Below are 20892 nucleotides of genomic sequence, written 5' to 3' on the forward strand. Positions count from 1 at the left end.
TGTAGACGTGTTCAGAAGTAGAGTTTTTATTAATTTTTTTGTAATTTTGTCTTCATTTTTTTATAACATTTTTTTGTGCAACAACTATCTATGAATATTGTCTAGATACTTACCAACTCCTTTTTGTTTGATTTTGTCTAGATATGTGAGTGAACCGCAAAAGGTATAATCGTGGCAACCAGTCTCTTTTATTGACTTTAATGCAATTCTGTAGTCAATTTTGTAGTGAGCACTCCACCTAGCCTTTTCGATCAAGTTGGTTCGCTTCATAATTACATAATGTGTTGTTTCAATCAATCACAGCTTATATAAAAACAATTGCTACAAGAACACTGATTGACTTCTTGGGTTAAATTAGTTGAGTCTAAAATGAAATGTACTTCATTTTAGTTTATTGACTGTAATGGTTCAGCGTTTTTTCATGCTATCTTTTTGTTCAAAAAGAAGTAACTTTCCATATAACTAGGAATTTACATGCTTACAGGATATGGATAAAGATAGTGTGAATTTGATTTCTACTTCCTATGGAAAGACTGGTGTCAAACTACTGTATGTCCAGAGGAACCCTGACAATATCATCGAGTTTGAGGGTAAGTCGTCCATCTTACTTTTTTCTTTTAATAGCTCTACTTTCCCAAAAGATAGAAATAATCGAACAGGTGTGAGTAATCGAGTGTTTTTAGCCAATATCATAGTCACAGAATAGATGTGCATTAGCAACACAACTAGTCGGAGTGCTGGATGGAGCTTCCTGGTTTACCGATTTGTGATCTGTCAGGTCTGCGGGGACTGGGGAGCATTAATCTATATTAATAGAAATTTTACATGTTTTTGTTTTATACATGCATGCAAATATTAGATATACATTTTGTATATATATATATATATATATGTTTAAATATGTTTTATTATGTATTGCATTGCATTATTATATATATACATATATATATGTTGCATTATTGCTGTTGTCTTTGAGTACATGTACATATGATTTGCTGTCAGTGTATACAATAATCTGCGAGCATATATGGTTATATGTGAGTATATACAGTTATCTGCGAGTATATATGGTGATATACATGTATTACAAGTTTACTATGTTTTCAACATCAACTACCTAATGAGTGGTTTACAGCTTGATTGAAATACACCAGCCATTGTTGATGTAGGCTTATGATGAGGAAATATGTAGTAAGGACTTGCGAAACACGCAAGTGTCGGTAGCTTATTGATAGGTTACTGGCTAATATCCTTGAAGGTTTTGGATCCTGTTTTATATGACAGCTCATCGTGTCAGTAATGACCCGGTCAGTCACGTGTTGGCTCTCAATCAGTGATAACGCTGTGGCTGAAGGCCACTTGAGGCCAAATGAGAGGCACTACAAAACACTAACAGCTTCAACCTTTGAATATTAGCCTTTCAAAACACATTGAAGCCATCAAATGTGATCTAATCTTATGTCCTTGACATTTAACTAGTGAGGAAAAATTTGATCTAGCTTTGAGTGTAGCCTTACGTTCAGCCTGGGCTTTTCTTCAAAGTATTCATTGTATACAGGAATGCAGTAACATTCTAAAAACTGATCTATTGAAAGAGATGGGACATTCAAAGCTCAATGTACGTTGCACCGTATACTCATGCTTACCAACTCCTCAAAGGATTAAAATGTATTTTATGGTTTCACAAACTGTATGTTTAAGTAAGGGAAGATAAACCTTTTCTTTTATTAAACTTTGGGTAGTGCCAATTTAAAACTTACTTTTTACATGATGCACGAGATATTGCTTGTTCTGGTTAACCAGTATGTTGCAAGTACCTGCTATGGTTTGCCAATAAATACACAATTTTAGTAAATTAGTAACACAACCACATCATATTGCTTGTCGACAGTTTCTGTTGCAACTATCTGTTATTGCTTGTCACTAATTTGTGTTACAAGTACTTGTTATTACTAGTCATCATTCTGTTAATAACATCAGTGAGTTTTAATTTTTCTGTAAATGATGATGAAAGAACTGGGATTAAAAAAGCACAAAAATATTTATACTGATTTTGCCAAATTAGCTAATTATCGAAGGAAGGCTTTTCTTGAAAGTAATTTTTGTTATATGTATTTATTATTATTTTAAATATGAGGAATTTCTTCTAGGCTTTGTTGTAAATCTGTAAAAGTGTACACATAAATGTTGGTACACATTGCATTACAGTCCATTAGACCCCAGGTTTTGATATCCATTTCTTATGGCTTTCTAGCCTTACGATGTGTAGCACAAGGTTTTTTCCGGTTGCTCATATCAGCATTTTCCTCATCATATGACATCAACAAAAATTTCTGTTTAAATTCCAATTTGGTAGTCGGTGTGCTGCATACGTCGGAGTCACGAATATAATGATAGGCTATTTACTGAAGTCTCTCCTGCGATGCCTTAAAGCACATAAATTATGTAACTTTTTTTAGTATATAGTTCAATACATTTGAGTCTTAGCTTTCGAATAAGCCTATATTCAATACACAAAGAATAATAGAACTATGACAAACAGGGTGTCAAAAGTACATGTATGTCCTGCAATAAAAAAACACTGTGTTGCGGTTCCAAAATGTGATTTCATAATTATTATTTAGTCTTAGGTAGTCAATCTCTTTCACTGCCATTGAAAGCCAAGACTCTGATGTATTGAAATGTATTATAAAAAAAATTATGTAGTTTATATGCTTTAAAGAGATACGATGCTAGCTATCAGTTTAACATTTTTTTGGTGTTACTTAAGGCTTGATTTTATGTGAGTGAAATGATATCAAATTTATTGTTCATTTTCGTGTTTAATATATAATATTTACTATGAACTTTAATTCATTATCTATATACAAACTCTATATATTATCTATATATATCTTTAATTCATCCGGTCCTAAGATTGATAATGATGGCATAAAGGGATAAGTATAAAAATAATATGTACGTAATAATGGTACATTTTATTGCAGGTCACTTTAAGGTAACTAAGAAAGTAACTAAAGTAACGAAACTAATCTTAGTAACTTTAGTTACTAAGATTAGTAACTAAAGTTACTAATCTTAGTAACTATAGTTACTAAGATTAATGTACTATTTTTTACTAGATTTTAATATACACCAAGAGTATATGCAGTTTTATGCTTTTATACAAGGGAGTGTTTGAATTAGATGATTATTTTTAGTTTGTATGACATATATAAGACATTTCCGTTTTACAATCCCAACACCTGAACTAATGTCATATGGCGGGGGTTCACTGTAATTCCACAATAGATCGGTGATCATCTCTGATAACATCAGTGAATTTACATCAGCGAATAGTCTAGAGTTGTTCTCATTATACAACGCGATTGCCTAAATGATGAGATAATAGTCCCGCAGCAACTGTCTTGAAGAGAAATATATTGGCAGTCGGTGACAGTCAATGACCATCATCAAATATCGGGAAAGTTTAAAGTTTGAATATCTGCAATATTTCTCGTCATAGGATATTTGCATTGTCTTGGTGATGCCATCAGTCTACAGTAAACATAATCTATGCAAATCGCCGAGAGGACAACTCCGATATATTGTTTGCTGGCCTTTACATCAGCTGTATGTTTATATTTTGCAGGCATCCGGCAAGCATTGGACAACTTTTGTACTTAAATTTAGGAAACTCTAAATATGACCCTTTTGTGGCCTTCAGAAACCATATCCATTAGCACAGAAACCATAATGTAGTTTTTTTGTTGAATTCTCAATTTAATGCAGCTCTTGAGGTATTGCTAGAAGCCTTCATGCTAAGATAGAAGACGCAAAGCTGTTATGCGATTTATCTGTTTTTAGTGTCTACGCTTCTACAGCTGAATGACACGAAGGATTATCAACACGGAAACAACTCTTTGGTAGTCCCTACTGACACCCAGAAGAACTTGGTCTATATAACTGCTCAAAGATACGGGGTAAATTGCAGCTTTTGTATTGCCAGCCACACTGTTTAGTTCTTGCTTTGCTGTGAAGTTTCTGGCAGTTATGTTATTTAGACATGGCTCTACTATTATAGATACTTTAGATAAATTACTTTATACATGTAAAACGCTAAACTAATAAGGTGATTTTTACTATAATAAGATCCATGGCCATTCGTCTGAAGCCACACATAGAATTTAGGAAAAAATAATACTTCTAACAGGATTCGAACTTGGTACTTTGGACTTGGTAGATCAACACTTATTGATCAATGTGGTTATGTTACAACAATCGATAATTGGTTAGTATTTTTTTTTATAAAAATTCGAAAAATTGTTAGATGTTAGCAACACTCATCTATTGAAGCTGTTTGTATTATAAATCACTCACAAGAGTGAAATACATTCCATTTTTTAGATTGCTATTTGACTTTTGTGATGGCAAAATATAATTTTGTGGGATTAGAGAACATGTTAGAGAACCACAACATAAGTTTGAATCAGTAACTTATTATTATTTATTTATTTTATATTCAGTAAAACAAAATTGTTGTAACACCTTGCGTAACACCTTGCGTGAACAGAAATTTCCACAACTATTTTGCTATCACAGGAGTTGCCTAACCTACGTGTAGATGCTATGGTTTGAATACCTATTATCCCGCTTAGCATTTTTGGACAAGTTTTTATTCACACAAGTATTGCAGACACAAATTCAGGCACTAGTGCTCTGCTAGCACTCTGTGTTTTGTGTGGAAGTCGTTTTTCCACAGTTAGACATAATTCAGGCTTCCATTTTTCACCATTCCAATCTACGGTGGTTTCGTGATGGCGACGATTAACTGTTAGTTTTTGAGCTTTTAAGAGCTTGCAATCACATTTCCGCATATTTTGCAACTACAACACAACACATGGTGAATCTTTTGATACCAAATAACCGTAATGTGATATTTTGTTGCAAATCAACCTTTAAGTATGTACAGCATTGTGTGCAGTATATGTAGACCTATATATAGGCATATCAGTTCAACTGGATAATTGGCTAAACCGACCACCCTATTAGATCAGTTTAACATAGATTGTCTGTATGTCTGTTGATCTATTTGATAGGTTAGTTCTCCTGAAGAGTTTGCTATGAAGCTCGCTGGCCACTTCCTCTCAGCCTATCCACAAATAGTCTCTGCAAGGGTCACCGTAGAAACAGTGCACGGGTGGAAGCGGATAGACAGGGTGAGAGGAGCAATAATTTAATGCTTTAGTTTTGACAGCGAGATCTGTAGTCTGACGCTGCTGAATGTTTACAGTAGATGTTTATGTCTAATTCTTTTTTATCTTTCAACTCTCACATTCTTTGCTGAAACAATCTGACTACTAGTTTACACAGAAGTACTTTATCTGACTATAAATCTTCAAACAATACTTGACAGCGACAAGTATTAAATGAACATTCGGCAGCTAGTCACAAAAAGTAAGGGACATTCACTAAAGTGGAGTAGATTTAGCTGTTGGTAGTATTAATCAGTCACATTAATTAAAAGTTCAAAAATAAAAAAACCAAAGTAACCAAATGACTGTTAAAAAGTTAGTTTTAGATTTACTTTTGAGCTCAGCTTGTGTGAAACCTTTGCAAGTCATAACTAGTCACAGCGGCCCATATCGAATCACAGCCAGTCATAACGCGTCACAGCGAGTTTTAACAAATGGGATTTTACAATTTTTTTACGGATTTTCACATTTGCTATCACCCACTTTTCATAGAATTTAAATGGATCTCCAAATAACTAGCATGAGCTATTGGGATAGTGTTGGTGGAGTATAAATGGAAAGTCTTTTAAAAATTTTCAAGTGACGAAATGTTTTTTGATAGAAATCTTGTTTCGACTTATGAATGATAGTTCTAGATATGAAAGGCATTTTGTACTTTGGCCCGTTAGTCAGGTTCAACTGTTCCTATTTGCTTTCCGTGAATATGACTTTGTGTTCCTTGCACTTCTTCTCTTTTCCTGGCAAAAGTCGGTAAAAGTGTTTTGTTTTTGTCCATTAAATAATTTAGAGTTATCATATGCCGTATGCAGCATCTTACATTGTCAGACAAATTTTGTTTTTAGCAGTTCAAGTTTTTTGTTTTCTGTGTAATCAGGTTTTGCAGTTTGTGTCAATGAAAATTCTCTTAACTCAACATTTTTAAACACGTTTATTCTGAGTAAAACCAAGGCAGCAACAACACTTCCTTCTTGCGACTACTTTCCGCCAACTTCATGTGATATTTTCTTAAGGCCGGGCCACACGTATCGTGTAATTTCAACTAATCTGGGAAATTCCATTCGTACGAAATTTCTGATCTGCCACACGGAGTTTCCCCACCACGGATTCGTACGAAACTAACTTTCAACTAGCCAATCATAACGCGGTGATAAATTGAAGCCGATTCCGTTTCAATCATTTGCTTCAGTACAAACATGCGGGTCAGATCTAAAAAAGATAACGATTTGTGAGTTTCTAGTCGCAATTCCTAATTCCTAAAATCGGTTGCGGAATGTACACGTAAATTAATTTCGGCGCCTACAATATAACTGCGTGTTAATAAGGTCGTTTCTATGCAACTACAAAACTGCTAATGCTAGTTGCACTGAGTAGTTGTAGTAGGCTGTTGTTGTAAATGGTTGTAGTATACTTTTGAATAGAGCTTGTACATTGATAATATTATTACGAACTATTACGTATGTACTACATTGAAAAACGGTTCTTTTGTATGACTAGAGCAGGTTTTGGCTTGCCCACAAAACCGTTTTCCTTTTTCTTCTAATTACAATACAAATTTGAACCTGACGTTTCAGCAATTATTAGCCTAGCTACAAAGCAGTTATATTTCTATTAATTACATATCGGAACCTGACTTTTCAGCAAATATTAGTCTAGCTACAAAACAGTTATATTTCTATTAAATAAATCAATTACGTCCATGGTACTCCTGATTACATATAATCGCCAACACAGTTTTCAATCCGAGTTAGGAACTGCGGGCTAGAAACTCGCAAATCGTTATCTTTTTTAGATCTGACTAAACATGCGCAAAAGAAAACGGCCTTTAACATTCAACTAACCTTTTCAACCGACCAATCAAACAACGAGTCGTACGAATTTCAGACGTTTCGTCTAATTCAGGATTCGTTCATCGTGCGCAACCAACGATGGACGCATTCGTCCAAATTTCAATTCGTACGAATCGTTTCGTCCAAATTTCGCCGATTTCGTGAGAATTTTGTCTCGCGTGGCCCTACCTTTAACCTTGTCTAAACGGCTAACACCAAAGGTAAACAAACAAACTTGCCGTTCATAGTTTCAATTAGTTATTTCTCTGTAGTTTTTTTCCGCGGGGTACTTTTCCTATAATGTAGTAATATAATTTTAGCATGTATTTGTTACAGGTTGTAATCATTGCGTGTATGTATAATTTATACAACTGTTGTGTCTGAGTTTGGTGGAGGCTTGGAATGGATTAGAAAATTTATATGGTAAAATCGGTTTCTACTTACAACATTTTCTACGTACGAAACAGCTTTTGGAACCTATTAGTGTCATAAGTAGAGGTTCACTGTTCTAGTACTTTAGCAGTGCAGTGTGTAGTGCGTGATCGTCAGCTGATATAGCAATGTCCACAATTCTTCTAAAATTCGTCTAGGAGGTTGATTGGTGCAGGTAGTAAAGTACTGGGCAGCCAACTTGCTAGTCGCTGGTTTGGTTCCCGTAAGATGGAAACTTTTTTCCCAAACTCGCACTCTGCCTTCGTACAGAAGGACATGGGCATCATTATAATACAAACATTTGCTTGCCGCCAATTGACCACCTAATATTTTTATCTAATGATTCTTGTCCCGAATAGTATTTCGTAATCTTGGTCTTATCATTTCTGGCAACCTGTTGAAATACATTACAAGTGGTGCTCTTGGCGATTGCTATGGGCTCAAGCCAACACTCTGCTTGTTTGTAATGGCAAGGCTGTGTAGAGCACATGGATGCCTGCAACATTGCCAGACGTTAGCCTGTGTATTCATGACTTGACAATGACAAGCTCTTGTTTATACCTTTTGCATCACCGATGGACAGTGACATCTATTGTGATATCCATCAAAGTTAATGAATTTACTTTGAATAGCAATATCCTTTGATTTCTTCTGATTTCTTGGATGTATTAGGCTTTCCTCTGTCTGTGTGGCAACATGTAGGCTTGGTTTCCATTGCTGGCTGTAATTCGTTTCTAGCCTGGTTCATGTATCAGACACAGAAAGGGATTATTAACTAGTTCTACATCTTGCATCCAATACGTACCTATTTATTTATTATATATGTCGGTATTACCGAGTGGTGGGTTGTTCTATTTTTTGAGTGCCTATTCACAGAATGTTCATGCTAATGTTTAAAGACTCACGAAGTAAATTTTTTCACATTCCTTACTGGATGATACTATTTGATGGATTTAAAAGTTCGCCAATTCGCGTACAGACAATTCCGCAAAAAAAAGAGAATAACTCCTACATGAGATTAAAAGCTAGTCGTCAGGCGTAATCAGTAAACATTGCTAAATTCCGAACTTTTTTGTAACCATTGTCAGGGTTAAAATTGCACCAATTGCCAATGCATCGCAATTCTTGACAAATTTGTTCAAGGTCACAATTTTTCTCCAAATTCATCATGTTGTCGTCACAAGTAGCTCTCACATATTTTACTGTGAAATCGCCTCCAACAACTTGTAATACTGAAGTTGATGAAATTGACAATGATTTGCATTCAGACATGGTGTATGTACATGTACATGTATATGATTTGACTAGGTGATTGCTTGGCGTTGCCGTGGTAATACTCTTTGGACAGAAAATTAATTTTCAATTAACATACAAGATGTACCATTCTAACTTTTAAACTTCATATCATGAGAGAAGTGTTTTTTGTGCAGTTCAAATGTATTAAGAGAAAAAAATCAAACAACTGCGAAGATTTTCAAACTTTATCAAACAACTGCAACTTTTAAATTTCATCTCGTTTAAGAAGTGCTTTGTTGAAATAAATTAAGAGGAAAAATAAAACTGTAAAAGTGTTTAAATGTAAATGTGAAATTATTAGCAAGTATTGGCTAAATATAGTCTGTTTTGCTACGATTACGTTGAAAAATGATTTGGTATACAATTATATGGTTTTAGATCATTCCAGTGTTGGCACTGTAGGGCAAAAATATTGTATAGAGGAGTATAGAAACTCATAGTAATTATCTTATGCATTCACTGCCTGTTAGAAATCATCAAAATCATCATCATTAAAAAATAGTATCAGAGCAATATGTTAACCTTAGTAACTTTAGCTATCTACAATAGCTTTAGTGCATTTTGTGGTTATGGTCTGCAAGAAAATGTAACATTAAAATGTACTATGTGCAGAGTTCCTACTTTTAAGACAAACGTGTAACATAAACGCTGAATCTAACTCATATGAGTTTAGCTTACTAAAAACATACTTGAAGTAAGTTTTTGTGCATTTTAGTAAACTTTCAACTAAAATATTATCACTTATTTGTTTGCAAACCGTTTTTAGTGTAACGGATAACACTGAGCTGAGATATAATTGCCAAATTTTAATTTCGAGAGAAGTTATTGTTAATATTTTTTTGCGGAAAACAAGTTATCCCTAGTACGGCGAGGACGGAAAAGCATCGTAATTCATAGAGTTTCAATTACTAAGTCATTTAGCATGTACAATGGAGAAAATATCCGTATACGGTATATGATAAGATCGCTGAAATGCTAAGGACTGTATGGCTCAGCGGTTAAGCGCGTGTTTTGAATCTTGCGGTTGTGATCACTGTGAGTTCAAATCCAGCCAAACGCGAGCTTTTAATTCTAAGATTTTAATAGCCATACCTGGACATACTGGACTACACAAGTACACACATACAGAAAAACTGAGATTTATGTATATAGGTTTGCAGATATGATTACATATAGAATAACAAAGTCAAAAGGAAAGTTAAATACTTTTTATATGAATGCGAAGGTTTTTCACTCTAATGCTAGCTGGAATCATGGATTAATTTATTCACGAATGTATTCCTCCGCGAAAATGCATGAAAAGACAACTTTCGCGAAATACAACTTTGTGAATAATATTGTCCTCTAGGGTATCTTTTTAAAGCTTAGTCAATGCTGCAGTCAGTATTTTATTAATTACAGAGCGGACAGCAGCACTCTCATGCTTTCATATCATCCCCGGAGTGCACACGTATGGGCCAAGTCTTCCAGCGTAGGGGAGGTAATTTCTTTTTCTGTCATGCTTAGCCATATTTCTGGCTGGACTAGATAAAACGGATAAATCTGTAAATAACCAAAGGTCTTGGTATGGAATGGAAGAGTGCGAGTGAAATGGATCTACATGAAATATTTCCATTGCTCTATGAGTGTTTGTAGATAGACGTGGTTGAGTACAGAACCTAGGCCAAGTATTTATGTTCTGAAGGATGTGTCATGTTCAAACTGGACATTTCATGTTTTAACCTGAACAGCTTCTCAAGTTCTTATTGGCAGGTTTTTGTCTGTTTTTGTATCACTTGACCTTGTTCTGTTTTATTCTGTGAATCTCGCTGTCTTGGATTAATGGCGAAACTAAACTTTCTTATTTAAATTATTAAAATGGTGTTTGTCAGGCTCTTATATGTCCAAACTAATTGACATCAATGGCTGCAAAGTGTCTGTCAGAAAATGTTAGAATTAATTGGAGCTTCGAGTATTAAGAAGTTTTTTAAAAGTTCCTGCATATTCCTGGCAGTGATATGAAACCCCCAGAGGATAGGTTATGGCCATCAAGTGGATGGGGTTTGTTGATCGAGCTTTGTTGGGATTGTGCTAGCCTAGGTTTCGGGGCTAACGCAATTCTCACGGGGCGGTTGCGTTGTCTTGTTAGGTTTTTGAGTCTAGAGTTTTATCGCCTATATGCGACGATCGCGGATAATACCTGATTTCTGGTTAGTAGCACAAAACAACAAAACCTGTAACCAGCAAACACATAATTCTCCTTCCCTCTCCAATTTCAGCGATATACTAAGATCCATGGAAAATCCATGGGCAATAAAACATTTCAAATTACATATGTTTACCAATTTTGAGATTGGTAGGGGTCTTAGTATATGCTTACAGTTAAATATAATTTACCCGAAATCACCCGAACAACCGCCTTTTTTCCCTAGTTTTTGAATAATATTTTGCCTCCACTACCATAAAATGACAGTCTTTCATCATTGTCACATTGCTAGACCTCACCAATAAGATGGGACAGCAGGCTAAGCTGTGCAATGTAGTTTTCGTACTCAAACTCTAAATCTAAAACAAAGTTTGGGCCATTTCACAATGGTGACTATTAATATCACAAATGTTTGTCAATGGTAACTGACTTATCATAACTGTGACAATATTTGGCAACTATACTTATTTGGCAACAAAATGAAACCAATAGATCAGTAAAAAATAACCACCATTGTTCATAATATTTGTAAAGTTACAAGGGGCTTTATTCAGCATATTTCTTTGTTCTGGTGCCATGTTCAGGTTCATCCCAACAGAGCTCGATAAACAAACCCCACCCACTTGATGGCTGTAACCTATCCTTTGGGGGCTTTATATCATTGTTCCGGATTACTGTCTGATTTAAGAAAAGTGATATTTTTGGAGTTGTCTGTCCAAAGTTAATATTGCAGTGTTACAATCATGCTTCACCAATTTGTGCTACAGACACATTCTGTACTTCTTGTTCTTCAGATGGTACTGTACACATATATCACAGGATATTCTTTGCAGGACCTCCTCAAGTTTCAGCTGGTCTGAAAGGGCTGCGTGTGCTGAAGACGACAAATTCAGCATTCAAAGATTTCCACAATTGTGACGCGACAACTCTTACAAACACTGATGACAGGATTTTCTCTACCGTAGTCGAAGCTCAGTGGAGTTACAGCAGTTTACAAGGCCTTCACTTCTGCAATGCATGGTGAGTTATTACAGTCTGATTGGTTTGTAGCTAGAAGCAGGTTCTCCCCAGCAACAGTGATTTAGGCTGGAAAAAACCCTGGCTCTCAAGTTAAAAGTCAGTACAGTGGAACTTTGCCAAACGGTTTTAATTCGTTCCAGTGTGGGCATGGTAAGACAAGAATATCGTGTAGAGGAGTATAGAAACCCATAGTAAGTATCCAATGCAAACACCGTGTGGTAAAAATCACCAAAATCTTATATACGTATTTTACATATTAGCAATTAATAACAAAATAATATGTTTACCTTAGTAACTATAGTTACCTACATTAACTTTAGTATATTTAGTGGTTATTATCTGCAATAAAACATAGCGTTACGATGTAATATGTGCAGCTTGTACCGGAGGGAGTTCTTACTTTTGAGGCAGGCGCATAACATAAACATTGAGTTTAACTTCAATGAATTTACCTTACTAAACACCTTACTTAAAGCAAAGTTTCAGAAAAATATTTCGTATGGAGAAGATGAAAAATCGGCCTGTTCTGCATTGCAGGGTGAAAAAACCATATAACATGGTCATCGTAACCTGAAAGTGCACTGTATTAGTTTACTAGGTTCTTACTTCTGCAATGCATGGTGAATTGCTATAATTTGGTTGGTCTACAGCTAGAAGCAGAGTTCTCCCCAGCAACAGTGATTTAGACTGCGGAGAACCCTGGCTAGAAGTTGAAAGTCAATACAGTAGGAGCTCCTACAGCGTAAATAATCGTTCCAGGAATGTTTACGTTATAAGAACAGTAAAATACATGTAAATTGCCTAATCTGTTCCAAGATCTTTCCAAACTCACCCCTTTGCCTTGCAAAAAGGAAAAAAGTTCACTCAACTTTTTTAATTTGTGGACTGTACCGTAACTGTAGTATTATTGGTTTGCATCGATAACCTTTCTTGCAAAGGGGTCGATAAAGGCATCCATAAAACTAATGATCAATCTCATTGGTTTTATAGACGATGATTGTGGTAATTTTACATTGCTTATTTTTTCCAAAAAGCAAAATCTATTCTGCAAAGTAAAACTAATAACAAATATTTTGTACGTTTCCAATAAGGCAACAAACAAAGTATTTTTATTATAAAAAGCAGTTCTACCTGTTTGTCGTCTATCTGTATCTAGGTGTCAAGGTTAGGATGAAAGATAACTTTCGACGATACTATAACTCGTGACATTTAGATTGGTAGACAGACTCTGTAACACCTGCACCAATTGATCGTCTATGTATTCATGAACCATTGCGCAGCAATTCTATCTTCCTTTTTGTCGACACGTTTAACGATCTGATACGATGAACTAGAATGTTGCGAAAGTTATATATATTAGATAAAACGCTAAATGCATGGCGTTTTTACTTCTGAAAATGCGGCGAAGTAAACTAACATTCAAATAGAATTTGAAAACTCGCCCGGCTTGACACTTTACGTTATATGGAATTTTTTACATAGTACGAAGCAAAAACTTCCCATAAATTTTTTACCTCATCTGGAATTTCCGTTAAAGGAAATACACGTTATAGAAATGTCTATTGTATAGTCAGGAGCTTCTAATATCAGGATTTGTCTGCACCACGGGTGCGCAACTCAAATTCACAGTTGGCCAAAATCAAGTAGTATGGTAAAATCATGAGCCAAACTCAATAATTATAGAAAAATTAATGGCAACTGATATTTAGTGTTTAACCTTTTAAAACTTCCATATTTATATAAATAAGAAAGTTAGTCTACCCCAGTATTCTTTCAAGCTCTTTCTAATGTAAATCTTTTTCAAAGCCAACAAAAAAGCACCGACAATGATAATGTCATTTAATAACAATCCAGTATTTTTAATCTTTATTACCAGACCCATGCGCTAGGAAAAGTACATAAGTAACAGACATGTACATTCTCAATTTGTTACTCTGATTTACGCAGCATATTGGTAAAGGTAAAACGCAATCCAACTCTTGATTCAATAAATTTAAATTAAATTATTGTGGCAGTTACAGTGCATAGTAACCACAACTCTCACATATGTTTGTTGAATTCTCATTTTTTATGGCTGCGATGACAGTTATCATCTCACTGGCAAATAATTTCAGTCAGAAAAATAATAACAAAGAGTGACTTGAAAATTCAAAATAACTCATTAATAATACTAAGTACCTTGACAGCTCGTGTGCTGTAAGCAATTGTTAGGTCTATTAACTATATGAACAATTATTATGAAAGGCTAATGGTTGGTGCAGATGGTAGCGTGTCTTGCTGTTACGCTGAAAGTCAAGGTCGAATCCTGTATCATGCAAGTTTGTTCCTAATTTTCAGTCGTGTTTTCGGACAAACGGATGGACAGACGTACGTGGTTCTTATTACAGTATAGATTAACATTTTTACTGCAGAAATCCGTTCCATTGGCTCACTTATATTGTTCATTCTGATGGAAAATATTCACCTCAGATCATAAAATTAATAAATCTACCCAACATTTTGCCACAATTAATTTAAGATGTTTCGTTATTATTTCGCCAAAACAAAATGAAGCAGCTAGTTTCCTTTTCATTCAGAATTGAAAGCATCAAATCGCGATCTCAAAGTTTTAAATTTCCGGTTTAGGAGGGATGAAATAAATTGACAAAATGACTTGAGCATATTTATGCAGATCACTCTTGTGAAACCTGTCAGCATTGTACCCCAGATATTTCTGATAACCATATTTTTATTTTAGAGAATAGGGTTTGCGAAAATGATTTTTCTTGAAGTCGGTTTGACTAAACTAGAAACAAGACTTCTATACTTTAATTGCTTTGATTCTTGTGTAGAATTTTATACCAATTTTAATATATGTACCCCATAATTATTAGCAAGTTGTATTGATCACTGCTGTCACAACTCTTTTAATTAACCCTCTGGGTGCCATATGTTCAGTCACACTCAGCAGATTACTGCGATCTGCTGCTCGGTTGGGCTCATAGCAAAACTAACCTTGAAACCCATTATTTGCGTGAGCAGAGAGTTAACGTCTATTCGAACTAGCAGAGAGTTAACATCTATTCGAACTAGCAGAGAGTTAACATCTATTCGAACTAGCAGAGAGTTAACGTCTATTCGAACTAGCAGAGAGTTAAATCTATTCGAACTAGCCACTCTAACGTTTGCAGAAACAGAAGTAACAAAAATGCTGGGATGATGTGACCGTGTTATTTTCGATTCTGTAGGGATGCTGTTTTGGACTGTATTCTGGAGACATTTGCTGGCCCTGCTGGGGAGGGTGTATTCTCCCCCTCTGTACAACTGACTGTGTATGACACTGAGAAGCTTGCGCTTTCTAAAGTTAAACAGGTTAGATTTCCTGCTGTCATTATTATTACTATTACTATTGTTAATAATCTTATAAATGCAGGGCTTGAGGTTAATTGTCTTTTTGGTGTTAGATATATTTTATGTGGTTATCATTTGTTCTTTCCCTGGAATTGGAAAATTTAAATGGCTTTTTAAGAGTTGAACATTCTGTTATGTAACCATTTTTTTTGTTGATATAAAAATAGTTTTCAGTGGTCATTTCTAAATTTTGAAAATTGAGCCTGGCTGAACCGCAAAAGATTTACTTATAATACTTAAGTTTCAGTTCATTCGAAGTGGTAGTTTTTTAGCAACTTTTATGCATGTTTTGCCTTAACCTAAAAACATCTACAGCCACAGCGAGTTTATACTGAACCGCAACAAGGCATTATCTTAAACACCAATGTTTAGGAAAAGTTAGCCTGAGTTCTGTGAGCGCTGACGAGATCGCTCACTTATGATTGGTCTAGTTATAGTGTGTATCATTTAGGCGTGGTATATACTATTGTGTATTAATATATTTTAATCACGTGTTTTAGGCTTTTTATTCATAGTATTAAGAATTGCGCTTTGTGAACTGCAAGACAAGCTTTATATTTTTTGATAAATTAAGCTAAACATTGAATTATTTGCATATGTAATTCATAACATATTTTATTGCTAAGAATGCTTTTAGATTCCGTAAATGTATATGGTACTTGTGTAGTATTTATATTCCATATATATATAAGAGGTACATGATATTCCATATAAGTAAGAGGTATATGATATGGTACTTGTGTAGTATTTATATTACATATAAGTAAGAGGTATATGATATGGTACTTGTACAGTATTTATATTACATATATGTAAGAGGTATATGACGCCCTATGTAGGGTATGTGAGGCAGTAACTGAGTCAGCTTATATTACTTTCTATTCCTTCACTGAGTCCATTTACTGCACATCCCAGTCAATGCATCTACAGAAGCGTTTACCTGGGCTCAATTTTAAACTCTTGCCACTTGATCGATGAGTTTGACAAATCTTAGAAATTGTATTGGATTTATTTGCAGTAGAGATGCCCCGATTCTAATTGCACCGGCCGATTCAGTTACCGATTCAATATACCGATTCTTATTGAAAAGTAATCCGATTCAGATACCCATTCAGATCTTTTGCGTTGCATAGATAATTGTTAATTTTATTATGCAAAATAAATATAATGCAAAGAAAATATAAATAATGATGTACTAATTTTTTGTCTTTATGGAAAAAAGATATAGTTATATGTATATGTACATGTATATACATTCACATACTGCCATACCGTGCATCTAGTAACAAAACAGCCCATGTTTCTGGTAATCTGTTATTAATAATGGTAATTACTGTTAGTGGTACAACTTTCTCTGTGATAATTAAGTCTCTCTTCTACTGCTGAACGAACTGCTGCGCCTGCACCGTTGAGAGCAAATAGACGTAAAGTAAATAAGTATATAATTACAGTTTGTGATTCAATTATGTAAGTGAGACGTTTTTATCTTCTATCACTATTGATATGTCGTACTGAAAAAGGACTCGCTTGCTGCAGATTATGGAGAACAGGCTAAACACCGATAAGCCACAGAGGTTATTTTATGTGATACAAACATACATCATATCGTCAGGATCAAGAGAAAGAGATAACTTTATGCATCGACTGCTCAAATTACTTTCGTAATGCTAGTAAATAGAAACATTACACCACATTTTTGTTTCTCTCATTGTTCTCTTGTTCGTGATTGGCTGCAATAAATCATATCACTGTAATTGGGAAATACCGCACTTTGTGATTACGTCCTGACTAAAGCCAAAAGATTACTCAGCTGCGTGGATGTTTATTAGGCTAGAGACATGAAATAGATTGTGTGACAGGTTCGGAATTAATTAGGTAAAAGTAAGGAATTTGCAGCTGATGATTTTTTATTAGTGTAGCAAGCTAATACATGTATACGGTTTTTTGCTAAATAGTTGATCTGTAAAAAGTATCTGAAGTCCGATTTTTCAAGAAAAGATCGGGCGATACCGATTCAGATATCTAACACCCATATCGGCACCGATACCGATTCCGATATTAGAATCAGAGCAACTCTAATTTGCAGGTAACCGTTTTATCAATAGAAACTGGTAGGTAGAAGATAACTCCAACTTTAAGTATGAACGATGCCTCCACTGATTTCTTATCAGGTTTGTTCATTTGACAAAAGAAATTTTTACATATTTAACCACAAAAGGTCCCCAGAGGAATACGCATTGAAATCAAAAAGCACCATAAAAAGGAAACTTTAAACATCATATGAAATGCAAGCAATTGTTCTGGCAAAATTGCCAATTCCAAAAGGTGAAAGAAATGGTAAAAAAGGTTTAACCTCATTTGGTCTTTTACTACAATGAATAGAAGTGATGCATCAGTTCAATCCCTGAGCTGCCCACTTATGATGCGAGATGTTCCATGATGTTACAAACAGATTTGACTTGCTTCTCTTTTAGATAAGTGAGATATCAATGTCTTTGCCGAATGTTCACTACTTTGACGTAGACATGGCCCGATTCACACAGCTCTCTCTGCGTAATACCAAGAATGTAAGTTTGTGTCTCCATGGCAATAACGTGAAATAGAATCTCTTACTCGTGCTGCCTTTCAGTTTTCTTTTGGTGTTAAGTCTATGTAATAAATGGTGCTAGGTCTATGTAATAAGTGGTGCTAAGTCTGTGTAATAAATGGCGCTAAGTCTCTGTAATAAATGGGGCTAGGTCTATGTAATAAATGGTGCTAGGTCTATGTAATAAATGGTGGTAAGTCTATTTCATAAATGGTGTTAAGTATATGTAATAAATGGTGGTAAGTCTATGTAATAAATGGTGTTAGGTCTATGTAATAAATGGTGCTAGGTCCATGTTATAAATGGTGCTAGGTCCATGTTATAAATGGTGCTAAGTCTATGTAATAAATAGTGGTAATTTTATGTAATAAATGTTGCTGCATGTAGGTCTATGTAATAAATGGTGGTAAGTCTATGTAATAAATGGTGCTAAGTCTATGTAATAAATGGTGCTAAGTCTATGTAATAAATGGTCTTGAAAAGGTTCTGACTATCTGTACTTACAGCTTTAGCCAAGCATAAAAAGATACATCTGCCTACTATAATGTTGTAGTGATAAGATGATTTTGAACTATAACCTGTGATAGCAAAGGCCTAGTTAAGATTGGAGTTGTCCCACCAGTTGTCTGTTGTAACGAGTTCTTTTCTTTTACACATGTTTTAATATGGCTATTAATGTGCTCTATATGCAGGTCTACCTCCCAACTGACAAACCCTCGGGCATCATCAAGGCTACTTTAGCTCGCTCCCAGACATCCAAGTTGTAAAACTTCAAGAGGCAATCACATCACATTGAGGGCGATGTTAAAGCTGTCATCACCCCAGTCTACTCGCTCCTCGATGCTGAATTCCCAAGTTCAACTAAAACCAACAAAATATTTACTTTTATTTTCGCAATAATCTTTTCAACTTTTGTTGGCATGCAGAAAGCTGCAGTCCCTTGTCTCGTAATCGTTAATATCGTGATTGTATTTTAAATGGTGCTAATGACTATAACTATAGATTTCTTCGATTTCAACTCGCTCTCAGGTTGCTTTTTAGACAGAAATTCCATAGCCATCATCAATGTAATACAATCTAACAAATATTTTTTGTAGACCCAACATACATGTAGTTTTGTAATTTGTATTTTTGTTGTAAACCAGTCAATCTTCAAGCTGCAATAATCAGAGCTTTTAGCTTTTTACTCGTGAAATGTTTTACATTATCATAGCCTTTATTCCTCACCGATTTACATAGCATTTTACTTGGAACCTATTCATGGTTTTGCGCTCATGCATTACATCTCCTGCCTATCAACTGCAAAATGTTTCTGCTAGTAGCTGCTCTTAAAATAATCCTAAAGACTTTAATCGGTTTGACAAGTGAACTGTCAATCGGTTATTAGCAGTTGATAAGTTCATATAAGAATTGGTTGGCAACGTATACAAATTGTCATGGGGTGGTTGACAGTTGACACGTTTGCATAAACTTGACATAAGGTTCCTACAAGATGATACATCTATTTACGAAGTGACATGTAGTTGTTGATTAATCTGTTTGACTAGCTGCATTACCCGTGTTCGGGAACAGATTTACGCAAAGCAATAGTTTTATTGAGAGTTGTCTTTCATACTGTAAAACAACTCCAAATATGCAATCTACTGAAATTTTTGTGCTGATCTGACTGCATACACATATGAAGTCCTCTATGTCAATAATGTTAAAGAGACCATTGGAAATATGCAATGTGTTTTACAGCTAGTCTACAATGCATCAGTCTCGAACCACTCAAATCGGAATTGTCCTTATTTTGTACACAGAACTGATAACGAAATTGACATTGCTAGGCAAACTGACATTCTTCAAACTGGCAGTGTTGAAATATTGAAAAGTTTTACATATATTAAGAAATTCTAAAAAATATTCTCCTATTGCACTGCTTAGCTATCACCAGCATTTATTGAATTGAGACTTCTACATGCTTGAAACACTAATCATGACTCACCAGTTCTTCGTCTATAGCCTGTGTTTTGACATGGTATATACAAACTGTGCAGCAGTAATGTGGTTGTGTTGATAAAATTTATTATCAATAAAATCTACTATATAAACTACATATATGTTCTTTCGCCTTTACAACGTAAGGCATTACATTACATCTGGAGCATTTTTGGACATTCGTCCCATAGAAAATTTCAGCCCTATACTATGTTGCAGGACTGCAGTCAAGTGCAAAGTTTTCTGTCCATACACAGCGCCTGGTAGCAGCTGCTGTAGTTAGTGCATCTCGCTGTTGTCGCCGTTTCATCTGCTCAGAAAATTCAGCTCACCGAGCAGCTGTTGTAGCTAGTGCATCATGTTCTTGTCGCCGCTGCAACTGCGTGGAGGTTTCTGCACGTCTGGCCGATGTAGCGGCTGCTCTGAGCCGTTTGAGTCGCTGCTGGGTCGGTTCAGTAGTCTCTGCACTTCTAGCGGCTGCAGGTTCTATTCTGGCCTGCTCTCGATGTACCTGTGTTTGTTTAGCAGTTTCTGCTCTTCTAGCAGCTGCTATTCTGTTTCGTTGTAGGCGTAGCTGTGTTTGCTCTGCAGTTTCTGCACTTCTAGCAGATGCAGTAGCATTTCCGCTTCGTTGTGGGCGTAGCTGCGTTTGCTCTGCAGTTTCTGCTCGTCTAGCTGCTGCTTTGCGAATTTGGTCTCTTTCTCTACGGGAATCGATCTGTTCTTGCATTTGGGCGGTAGGCTTTTTGGAAGGCATTGCACTACTTCAAGCATTTCTAAAATTGAATGAGATGGTGTGCTTTTTTGTAATATACACTGCTCGCTTTCTTCTCACCGTCGCCTATCGCAACGCTCAGAGTGCCTGTGCAAGTTTTGTAGTAGCTGTAGTACTCGTAGCTGGAACAATAAGTGTAAGTAACTCAGCTGCGGAAGGAAATGAAC

At 35.4% G+C, this 20892-nt stretch overlaps 1 protein-coding gene across 1 annotated transcript; it reads left to right on the forward strand.

Annotated features, from left to right (window-relative positions):
* Positions 1-469: 469 nt before the first annotated feature.
* LOC137398686 (uricase-like) lies at positions 470-19282 on the forward strand. Its single transcript, XM_068084877.1, has 8 exons — positions 470-590; positions 3847-3962; positions 5079-5198; positions 10190-10268; positions 11807-11993; positions 15221-15344; positions 17858-17950; positions 18663-19282. Exons 1-8 carry the CDS (start codon positions 488-490, stop codon positions 18735-18737), a joined length of 897 nt encoding a protein of 298 aa, XP_067940978.1. The 5' UTR covers positions 470-487; the 3' UTR covers positions 18738-19282.
* Positions 19283-20892: the final 1610 nt, after the last annotated feature.

The sequence above is a fragment of the Watersipora subatra genome, chromosome 6, assembly GCF_963576615.1.
Source record: "Watersipora subatra chromosome 6, tzWatSuba1.1, whole genome shotgun sequence".
Taxonomy (NCBI): Eukaryota; Metazoa; Bryozoa; class Gymnolaemata; order Cheilostomatida; family Watersiporidae; genus Watersipora; species Watersipora subatra.

Coding starts and splice junctions, on each gene's coding strand:
- LOC137398686 (XM_068084877.1), top strand. CDS start 488: ATGGATAAAGATAGTGTGAATTTGATTTCTACTTCCTATGGAAAGACT. Junction 15,345..17,857: donor CGCTTTCTAAAGTTAAACAG/GTTAGATTTCCT, acceptor CTTCTCTTTTAG/ATAAGTGAGATATCAATGTC. Junction 17,951..18,662: donor CTCTGCGTAATACCAAGAAT/GTAAGTTTGTGT, acceptor CTCTATATGCAG/GTCTACCTCCCAACTGACAA.